Below are 11,530 nucleotides of genomic sequence, written 5' to 3'. Positions count from 1 at the left end.
ACTCTCAAGGAGAGTCTTTTTGGGACTTTTGAAGACTTTTCCAACAATACCCCTCAATGCACCCATTGGCCCGCCACCCCATGGTGTTATTTGATTGTTATTTTCCTATATACTAGGGGCAATATGGTCATTTAATAAGCTCAACAAGGAGAGACTTTTTAGGGACTAGAGACTTTTTAGTTGGGACTAGAAAAAGTCCTACTTCTAGAGAACCAAACACCACCTTAGGCTGCTTGTAATGGGTAGTATCATAAGTTAGTATCATGCATATGATACTAGTGTATGATACTACCTCTCTAATTCATAGTATTATATAGTAGTATCGTAAATGACTTTATTTATTGTCATGCATGACATATAGTAGTGTAGCATTTATTATGATACGATATCATAATATGATACTCAACCTTTTCTTTTTTCATTTAATTCTATGCCACATCATCTAAATTGCCTAGTTGGCATGCATGATACTAGTTATGATACTTCCATTACGACCAGTCTTATTGGAACAAACCCCGTGCAACTGTTTCAAACGTGTTCTGAGCCATCACGAAAGAGGATTGAACGAAGCACAGCACACACTAGCTTATACTCTTACTACAAGCAAACTAAACGACGATCCCGTAGTCAGCGGTGAACTCAAGCAGAGGCTGCGAACCCCTCGTCACCGGCGGTGGCGGGAATGCTCTGTCCGTTGGGCGCGAAGCAGCTGTTGCGGCGGATCTCGCCCACGTTTCCTCCGGGTTGGTACTGACTCAGCTTCACCAAGGAGTCACGGAACTGGCTGTAGAACCACCATTTGTTCTCGGCGAGGCCTTTGACCGCCCAGTCGGTGCGCCCGTCGCTGATGAGCACTTGGTCGGAGGTGAACACCCCCTTTCCCTCCATCAGGTTTTTGAAGTACTGGTTGTCCAACACGATGGGGGTTTCTACGTCGAGGTCCTGCAGCCGGTTCTGGTCGCTGGAGCAGTTGGCGGCGAGCCTCCTGGCGAAGTCGGCGTCCTCGGAGAAGCGGTTGTTGAAGGAGCTGCAGTGCGCCTTCCCGACGGTGTGCGCGCCAGAGAGCGCGACGAGGTCAATGGGCTCGAGATTGCGGCTCTTGAAGGCGTTGATGAGCGTGTCGGCGTCGGCAGTGGACTGCGGGAGGTCGAAGACGGCGCTGCTATTAGCCGGCTCGAGGCTGTCAAACCGGCCGAGCGGCAGGTCGTAGAAGTAGAACATTTCGCTTTCCCCGGCCTGCATAGGTTCTTTCGCGAGTGAGGTAGGGAGATGCTTTCGTTGTACAGTACAACAGCAGCGACCGACGTGTGCACGTACCACGAAGACGGCGTCGCGGGTGGCGAGGGCGATGATGTCGGCGCAGGAGACGGTGGCGCCACAGGCGGCGTGTACCTTGACGCGGACGTCCTCGATGAGCTGCATCGCACGCGGCTGCAGCGTCTGGTTCGGCGGCAGGTCCCGCTCGCTGTTGGGTCCCGTCAGAAGGACGGACGCATCGCATCCCTGAAGTGCCGCCGGTTAGGCTGAAGCAGAAACACACAAATAACGAGCAGTTCAAAGTGGAATCAAGAGTCTCCCCCTACCTGAGGAAAGCAGTCGTGGAAGAAGATACGGAGGAGGCCGGCGGCGATGGCCACCTCACCCAGGACCGCGCTCTCCACGATCGGCCACACGATGTCTTGCAGCTGCGGGCAGGAGTTGGCGTGGTAGCCGTAGGAGAGGCCGTTGGCCAGGGTCACAGGACTACTCACGTCGGCTGGCATGGAGATAAACGACCGCTTTGACAAGGCGGGGGACAGCACGGCGGCAAGGAGGCCCATGGCCAAGATCGCCCTGCTCGACGCCATGGATCTCAGCTAGCCTCGACCTGCATAAATTCGCTGCAGCTGCCGGAGTGTGGCTTCCTGGCGTCAACGAGATGCTGTCATGTATAAGACGAGCACACCTCTGCAGCTGATGCCGATCTGAGCTACAGAGCACATGCACTGGATCAAGTCGCTAGCAAGCTACAGAATGACCATGTGGTGATCCAAAAAATGTACCTCTACTGATTAATTAATGGTTGTGTGCCTGCAGATTTTCCATGACTGAGAGAGGAAGAAGTCTTGATTATTCCCAGTTTCCCTAAAGTCTGCACGTGGTTTGTCGACAACCCATGTGCGTGGTAACTTTCGCCATGGTCGGTTTGGTGCTGGTGGTCTAGTGCGATCCCCTCATTTCTACGATCTTAACACCAAGTCTTTAGGGAATCTCAAAGATTCCTCATGCGTAAGACCCTCAAAAAGGAGGTTGTAATTGCATACACTGCGACTTTCGTCGAATTCAGCAAAGATTGATCTTGGATAGAATTACATCGTTCATCTGATGTTGTACTCATTCTAGTTCTTTTGTTACTCATTCTAGTTCTTTTGTAATCCAAGTGTATGCTCATCAGACATAATTTCTTTCGCTCTAATTCTGCTTCAGGTTTTGCCAAATTGTTTATAGCAGAAAGGAACGAGCAAATTCCAAAGTAGCACTGTTTGTATCATCCCTATAAGATAAGTAACCCATCATTCTAAGAGACTCGGACAGTGCTTTTTGCCGAAAAATGGCCCGGCCACGCCCCAGCGCGCCCCAGGACGTCAAAATAGCGCCGGCAAACCCAACCAAAACCCAGCATGTTGGGGGGCTCTTGGGGGCGCCGGCGGAAGTTTCGGCGAATCGTATCTCTCCACATGTCCTTTTTCTTGGCCCACTTAATCATTTCCCTCACAAACTTTTGGTTGGGGTGGGGTGTGGCTGGGAAGATGCCCTCCCCACGCACTTCTATTTCGCCGGATGAAGCATTTGGCATCAACTTTTTTGGTTCGGTGGTATTCTTGAGGGCTCCAACGGCTAGAGATGCTCTAAGGCCCTTCCAAATGCTCCAACTTTGCATTTTTATTGAACCTTGAATGACAGTGAGAGAAAACTACCACTGCCTTTATATTAAAAAAAACTGAACCATGGAGATTACATACTTACATGGGTATAGCAGGTGGTTGGTTGTTGAGCTAGCCATTTTCTTCATGTGGAACTCGAAAAAAGGTTGTGGTGTCCATATTATCTTTTTGCAAGTTTGCCAATAAATTGTTGTTGTATTTTTTTTTCTATTAAGACAACACCTACAATGAGAGAAGGAGCAAGGAAAATATAATAATATTTGTTATTATTGCTGGTTGTCTAACATACAACCTCTCTTTTCTTTCTTATTTCTCTCTCATCCACGAACTATTTTGCAGAGTTGGCATAAGTTACGGGACGTTGCCATGGCCTCATTGGAGTGCCCTTAGCATACTATTCTTACACAACAGCTTAGGCACGTTAATTAATTTATTGTTGGCATGCTCGCTTTGAGCCTAAAATTTATTAAATTAAGTACCCTTTAGATACAACATTACCCTAAGACATAAAACATTAGGGTCTACTATCTATCTTTCAGTTAACTGAGAAATAAGAAAAACTCTTTATTTGTCAGTCAACATGGTTACACATAATTATTAAAAAAGTTACTCATAAGTTTTGAATGTTACTATTAACTTTCCAAAGTTGAAAACACATTTTTTCTAATAGTTATTTGTAACTTTTTTAACTTGCGCATGGTTTTTGTTTTTGCTAAAGTTACTAGAACTCTAAAATCAGAAAACAAAAATGTTATACCAAAAATAGAAAATTCCATGAATTTTGATGCGGATGCAGAGGCTATTCCTAAAAATAATGCACTTTCCTTATTTCTTAGATGCCCAAGAAATAGCAAAATAGAAAATATTATGCATTCATGAGGTGATTTCAGAACATGTACGCAAATGGAGAGGCCTAAAGGATTCAGCTTACAATTGTACTCCCTCCGTTCCGAATTACTTGTCGCAAGTATGGATGCATCTAGATGCATTTTAGTTCTAGATACATCCATTTCTGCGACGAGTAATTTGGAACGAAGAGAGTACAACTGTAAGTGTCTCAAACCATTGATTGGATGTCTCAATCACACAACTGGGAATACGAGTAAATATAAAACAGGGGGGGTGGGGGGGCAAAACATGGGTATAGGTGCTCCACTTTGCATTGTGCCTTAAGAGTGTCCAGCTAGCTATTTTCTTAATGTGGAACTCTAATTAATTACAAAAAAAAGGTTGTTGTGTCCACCATATTATCTTTATGCAAGTTTGTCAATAAATTGTTGTTGTATTTTGTATTCTATTCAGACCACACCTACAATGAGAGGAGCAAGGGAAATTTATATTTGTTATTATTGCTGGTTATCTAACATACAACCTCTCTTTTCTTTCTTATTTCTCTCTCATGCACGTAAGATTTTGCAGAGTTGGCACAAGTTATGGGACGTTGCCATGGCCTCATTGGAGTGCCCTTAGCATACTATTCTTGCACAGCAGCTTAGGCACGTTAATTAATTTATTGTTGGCATACTCACTTTGAGCCTAATTTTTTTTAAATGAAGTACCCTTTAGATACAAAACTACCCTAAGACATAAAACATTAGGGTCTACTATCTATCTCCCAGTTAACCGAGAAATAAGAAAAACTCTTTATTTGTCAGTCAACATAGTTACACTGTTATACATAATTATTAAAAAAGTTAAACATAAGTTTTGAATGTTACTATTAACTTTCCAAAGTTGAAAACAATTTTTTTTTCTAACAGTTATGTGTAACTTTTTAAACTTGCACATGGTTTTCGTTTTTGTTAAAGTTACTACTAACTCAAAAATCAGAAAACAGAAAACAAAAATGTTATACCAAAAATAGAAAATTCCATGAATTTTGATGCGGATGCCGAGGCTATTCTAGAATAGTGCACTTTCCTTATTTCTTAGATGCGTTGATGAGGTGATTTCAAAACATGTACCATGCACTAGCAAATCATGATAGGAAACTACGCAAATGGAGAGGCCCAAAGGATTCAGCTTACAGTTGTTAGTGTCTCAAACCATTGATTGGATGTCTCAATCACACAACCAGGAATACGAGTAAAGCAAACGAACAAGTGCATTACAATTATTTACAATGGTTAACTATTTAAGTATTTAACCGGGTTGTCAAAATATCAGCAGGGCATACATCAGAATTTGATTCTACCTAGTAGTTTTTTTTCTTGTGAGAACTGGCTCAAAGAATGAGATCTATAAAAACAACTCTAGCAGATACCCAATAGTTCAAGCCCCTAAAATGATTTTGCAGTGTACCCTAGAATTTTTTTAGAGACTCTAATAGTAGTGGACCACGAAGTCAAACATCCAAAAACTAAGGCTGTATATTTCCTCTACTGCATAGGCCCCACCAGGCAGTGGGTACCTCCTTTTTTCTTTTCTTTTTTCCCTTCTTATCGACTCGTGGCTTCTCGCACAGGTGATCTAAACATCCGGGTCGTACACCTCACCAGCGAGGCAGGACCTCCCGGTCTGCCCAAACCCACATCTCATTGTACCCACTGGTCACCACCACGCTGAACTGCAGTGGCCCGGGCGGCGCCTGACTCTTGTTGCACGACCGCCTCGGTCTCCTATTGCCGCCGCTGGAGGGACTTCTTCACACCCCGCTCTCTCTCCCATCGCCGCTCACCGATGGCTACCTCTTGCGTGGCTCGCCAGACCCCGCCATCGCGGCGCCATCGAAGGGCTCCTCCGCGGCGGGCGGGTCGTGCAGCATGACCCTCCGGGGCTGCCTCTTCTTATTTCTGCTGCTGCTGGTGGATGTGCTTGACCGCTGCTGGGCTCTAGCGGCAGCCGCCCTCTGCTGCGACGAACACATCGGTAGATTTGGGAATTTTAAGGCTAGGATCTTTGTTGTACAAATTCATGTAGCTTCATGGTTCTTTTTGTAAATAAACAATGGCCTGTGGGTTGATTCATACAGTTTTGTATGAATTTGTTACCTGAATCTGAGTTAGTGTACCACTTTTCACTAATTTTCAAGATTATGTATGATTCTGTTATCTCCAAGCACGTTTATGTATCATGGATGTAATTAACTCCAAAATTAATGTATGTGACGGGCAGAAAATATGGGCCCGTAATATATGGGTTACTAGATATGTGATGGACGGGGCCGCATTGACGGGCCCAGGGACCGTCACCTGTGGTAGTGTCTCCTTGCTGCGCTCCGCTACCCAATTCGAGCCGCCACCCTCTTGCTCTACCTCGTCTTGTCCGTCACCGCCCCTGATCCACCCTGCCTCGTTACAGCTGGCCACTGCATGCTACTGCCACCCGCTGGGAAGAAAGGATAGGGCAAGTTGTTGGCATGCGCCTAGACGGATTTCCTCGGTCGAATAAGAGCTTGGGAGATGGCAGCACCACGCCGGAGTGAAACCAGTGGCCTTGCGGTCGAGGATGGTGAGCCACCGCTGTCTTGGAGCCGGTATTGATGGTGATGCACTGGAGCGACAGGGGAGGAGGGGAGGGAGCAGCGGGGAGTGGCCTATGTGCCAATGGCCATCTGCGAGCGAGGGTCGAGCGGCTGCTCGAAGGGCGGCATCTCTCAATTCTTCCTCCCCGCTCCCTCTCACGCGCAAATCTGCCTTCCCCCTCCCCCTGCCACTCATTGACCAACATCGCTCATGGTCCCCGCATATGGACATGGTTTGGTGGCACGAATAAGAGCTTGGGAGGTGGCGGCACCGCGCCAGAGTGAAGCCAGTGGCCTTGCGGTCGAGGATGGTGCGCCACCGCTATCTTGGAGCCGGTATTGATGGTGACGCACCGGAATGACCAGGGGGGGGGGGGGGGGGGCAGCAGCAGGGAGTGGCCTACGTGCCAATGGCCATCTGTGAGTGAGGCTCGAGCGGCTGCTCGACGGGCGGCATCTCTCAATTCCTCTTCCCCGCTCCCTCTTGTTACAGTATATGTGGATTGCACTGGCCCTTTCCATCAGTTCGGACTTTTGGTTGTGTTGGCTAGTGCATGAAGCTTAACATGGTATCAAAGCTAAGGTCTTGAGTTCAAATCCTGACTTTCGCAATTTATTAAAAAATGCTAGTAGCCCCCCCTTTGTGTCCACATAGTGGCCTCTTGAGTCATACGTGAGTTTCGCGCGCCGTCACTCTCTTCCGGTTGCATGTGTTGACTTGTCTTCCCCATCACACGTGAGAGGGGATGTTACAATATATGTAGATTGCACTAGCCCTTTTCATCAGTTCAGACTTGTGGTTGCATTGGCTAGTGCTTGAAGCTTAACACCTCTCACGCGCAAATCTGCCTTCGACAGCTGCCGCTGCCACTTGTTGGCCGGCCGACATCGCTCATGGTGCTCGCGTATGGACATGGTTTGGTGGCATGAAATGGGCGGAGTAGGCAGCAGCCTGGCGAGGAGCGGTCGGCCGGAAGGGAAGAAGGTGTTGAGAGGTGAGCGGTTGGTCGTAAATTTCCCACCCTTCATGCATTGGGAGATATAGAGTGCACCCTAAATTTTGGTTTTAAAACTCACATTTACAGTTTAAGAAGGTGTTTTAGAGTGCATCCAATTTTTTTTACAGATTGAGGATGATATTGGGCGTTTGCTAAAGTGGATTTTTTGACCATAAACCTTTAAAATGGTAGTTCTTTTTATAGTTTAAGTGCTTATATGGTGTCTTCTATAGTTGCTCTCCTTAGGGGCGACATAAAAAGGGACCATTTGAACACAGCAAGAGAGGAGATGCTAAGTATGTCATACCGAATTCGGAAAACATAGGCATCTCATACCGAATTCATATTCTGATGGATCAGTATACCTATTCTCTTCCCTCAAACTTGTGTATCTTATAACTCCAAATTGTTTTTGTATTTCATTAGCATCCTGATTTGTGAGACAACATTGTCGATATTATAGCAACAAATGTAACTGGAGCCTCATTTCCTATTTATATTATTTTCCATTTCGTGTGTCCAATAATTATCTGGCTTAATAATTTATCTCTTTCTTCATAAACCAACCTCAACCTCATATAATGTTTTTTATATTATATAAATGTTTTTTAGAAACGCTCCATGAAATTCACACGAAAAAACTAGACGGGGTTGTTTTCAAAGTGGATTTTGAGAAAGCGTACGATAAAGTCAAATGGCCATTTCTTCAACAGGCCTTGCGCATGAAAGGTTTTGATCGCCAGGTAGAATCGTTCACGCAAAAAGAGTGTTGGAATTAAAGTGAATGACGACATAGGTCACTACTTCCAAACACATAAGGGCCTGAAACAAGGAGATCCGATGTCACCTATTCTGTTCAACATAGTAGTCGACATGTTGACGATTCTAATAGGAAGGGCTAAGGATGCTGGTCAAGTAGGTGGCCTGGTACCTCATCTAGTTGATGGAGGTGTGTCTATCCTACAGTACGCCAATGATACTATCATCTTCATGGAGCATGACCTGGCAAAAGCGAGAAACATGAAGTTGTTGTTATGCTTATTCGAACAATTGACCGGGTTAAAGATTAACTTTCACAAAAGTGAATTGTTCTGTTTTGGTAGAGCCAATAAGGAACAAGAGGCGTACAAACAATTGTTCGGGTATGAATTGGGGGCCTTACCTTTCACGTATTTGGATATACCAATTCACCATCGTAAGCTAACAAACGGAGAATGGAAGTGCATTGAGGATCGATTTGAGAAGAAACTGAGCTGCTGGAAGGGCAAGCTAATGTCATACAGGGGCCGGTTAATTCTCATTAATTCGATTCTCACGAGTATGCCCATGTTTCTCTTGTCTTTTTTCGAGGTACCAGTTGGAGTTCGGAAAAGACTAGACTTCTATCATTCCCACTTCTTCTGGCAGGGTGATGATCTGAAGAGAAAATATAGACTTGCTAAATGGGATATTATTTGTCGACCGAAAGACCAAGGGGGCCTAGGTATCGAAAATCTCGAGGTGAATAACAGATGTCTTCTCAGCAAGTGGCTGTATAAGCTATCTGTAGAGACGGAGGCCACATGGGCACATATTCTCCGTAATAAGTACCTTCATTCCAAAACTTTGTCCCAGGTGACAGTGAAGTCGACGGACTCGCCTTTTTGGAAAGGACTGATGAGAGTTAAATCAGTTTTTTTCAATAGGACAAAGTTTATAGTCGAAATCGGTACCTCTACGAGATTTTGGGAGGATACATGGCTAGGGGAAACACCTCTCGCGCTTCAATATCCTTCTCTTTATAGCATTGTTCAACGGAGAGACGCCTTCGTTGCGACAGTACTTCAGTCCACTCCTCTCAATGTCCACTTCAGGAGAACGCTAGCCGGAAACCCTTGGGAAGCTTGGCTTCATCTGGTGAGACGATTGATGGATGTGCAGCTTTCTCAACAACCAGATCAGTTGTGCTAGAAGCTAACTAGGAATGGAGAGTTTACGATTAAATCCATGTATCTGGATGTTATCAACGCTAGCTCTATTCCTAGTTCGAAACATGTCTGGAATGTCAAAGTACCTTTGAGAGTTAAAGTGTTTATGTGGTTTGTACACAAACAAGTCATTTTAACTAAGGACAACTTGGCAAAACGCAACTCGACTGGATCTAAAAAATGTAGTTTTTGTGACCGGGATGAATCCATCAAACACCTCTTTCTTGACTGCCCGTTGGCAAAAAATTTATGGCGGACTGTTCACATAGCTTTTAATATTACTCCTCCGAATATTATCAACACATTATTTGAGACGTGGCTTGACGGGATAGATTCCATAACAGCAAGACACATTCGTGTAGGAGTATGTGCTTTATTATGGGCAGTCTGGAACTGCAGAAATGATTTGGTTTTTAACAGAACAACAAATACTCATTTTTTGCAGTTTATCTTCCGAGCCACTGCATTGATCCGTATGTGGTCGCTACTCACTCCGACGGAGGCCAGGGAGCGTTTGGTTACTGGATTTATCCGATGGGAGATGGTAGAACGGGTTATTTTCAACCGGTTTGGATGGCGGTTATGTAATATGATAGGCCATTAGTTTTCCAATCTTTATTTTGCCAGCCGGTTGTGGTTTTACTTTTACTCTTCCGCTCTTTGTGAGCATTTTTTGGGTTCGTTTGTTTGAGACTTCAAGACATGTGATGAACTTATTTGCTTATTAATAAATGTGGCCGTATGCATCGTTCTGATGCAAAGGCTAGGGATCTCCCCCTTTTCGAAAAAAAAACAAGTTGGCTACGGTTGTTGCTTGCTAGATTGCATACAAGCCTCCCAAAAGTGAAATTTCTGAAAATACTTATTTTTTACGACACATGTTGGAACCACATGTTTGTGTTTTTTAAGAGAAAACCACACGTTTCTGTTTTTATGAACCGAATATTGAATACAACAAATAGACAATTTAGAATAAGCAAACATTTTACTGCAGTGAACAAAACATTTTTCAACACGTGATTGCAACACACCAAAGATTTGACTATGTTAAACAAAAAAAATGTAACTGCTGAACGAAAAGATGGCCAAATTCAGCAAAAGAAATTCGTGACTATAGTGAACTAAAAATTCTGATCACGGAACAAAAGATATATCCATAGTTCACCTTTTTATTATGGATAAAAAATCATATGCATCAAAGTAATGCTAAAAAACAGAAGAAAAAATACCGGAAAATATTGATGACAGTTTTCTTTTTAGGTAGATATTTGGACGACATAGTAAAATCATTACATAGTGTAATGCTGACGTCATTAAAGACTTGCCGTCATATTGCACTCCTGGAGTGTATGATGTCCCGGCAGAGGAGCATATTGTCAAACATCTTGCGTGCACACAAGATACCGATGCTAAACAGTTGATCTTCAATCTAATCGACTCACTGTTGCAGGAAGAGTTTGTGAAAATAGTAGTCATGATGTGGGATTGGTTCAGCGATCCACGGAAGAGGCATATCAAAGTCCAATGTCAACTTACGGATTGGTTCAGCGATTTCTATAAGAACAATCAACTGCATCACAGAAGAGGGGCAACGAATTGGTACCTGCTGCTCGTGCGAGCCGGCCGAAGTGGATCCCGCCCCCTATGGGCTGTGTCAAGGTCAATGTCGATGCTCTCCTGCGAAGAAGCAGGCTCGAGGGGCGGTGGCGGCGGACGGCAGCTTCTTGGGAGCGTCCCGCGTAATCGACGCTGGCTTCACCGATCCGACAACGATGGAGGCAATTGCTTGCCGGAATGCACTGGCTATTGCCGAAGATTTGGGGCAAAGAAGGCTTCGGGTGGCTGCTGATTGCTGGAGGTGACGATAAGCTCGTACTTTGACTACAAGTGGTACGTGGAGCCCCGTGACGTCGACTGTCTAGCCATTTTTTGTTAGCAGCCTGGGCCCAGCTCCTGGTATATGTTCGGACATTTTCGGTGCGCATCGAATACTTCAGTACAAGTGAAGAGCCCATTACATCTCAAAAGACCGGCCTGAAGCGAATATGGCACTCTCCCTTATAAGGAGCTCCTAACCTCCTCCTATATTCAAGGTGAGACTAAAGTCACTAGCACTACCCAAGGTCAGGTTCCTGACACCCCACCCCCCTAGAGAAGCCCCCTTAGGATGGCGTGGGG

General features: G+C 45.0%; 1 protein-coding gene across 5 annotated transcripts; it reads right to left on the bottom strand.

Annotated features, from left to right (window-relative positions):
• Positions 1-468: 468 nt before the first annotated feature.
• Positions 469-11,255, bottom strand: LOC125530283 (peroxidase 42-like). Of its 5 annotated transcripts, none has more exons than XM_048694679.1 (4): positions 10,956-11,255; positions 2,043-8,387; positions 1,584-1,964; positions 469-1,503 (listed from the first exon to the last, which is right to left on the bottom strand). In XM_048694679.1, exons 3-4 carry the CDS (start codon positions 1,845-1,847, stop codon positions 640-642), a joined length of 1,128 nt encoding a protein of 375 aa, XP_048550636.1. In that variant the 5' UTR covers positions 1,848-1,964; positions 2,043-8,387; positions 10,956-11,255; the 3' UTR covers positions 469-639. The 5 variants fall into 5 exon arrangements, with proteins under 5 accessions (XP_048550636.1, XP_048550638.1, XP_048550634.1 ...); XM_048694681.1 differs by lacking the exon at positions 2,043-8,387 and having other exon boundaries at positions 469-1,236; positions 1,318-1,503; positions 1,584-1,969; positions 10,956-11,247; XM_048694677.1 differs by lacking the exon at positions 2,043-8,387 and having other exon boundaries at positions 1,584-1,969.
• Between the last annotated feature and the right edge of the window lie 275 nt (positions 11,256-11,530).

This window comes from Triticum urartu, unplaced genomic scaffold (assembly GCF_003073215.2).
Source record: "Triticum urartu cultivar G1812 unplaced genomic scaffold, Tu2.1 TuUngrouped_contig_6201, whole genome shotgun sequence".
Classification (NCBI taxonomy): domain Eukaryota; kingdom Viridiplantae; phylum Streptophyta; class Magnoliopsida; order Poales; family Poaceae; genus Triticum; species Triticum urartu.
This window is presented reverse-complemented; position numbering and strand designations above follow the sequence as displayed.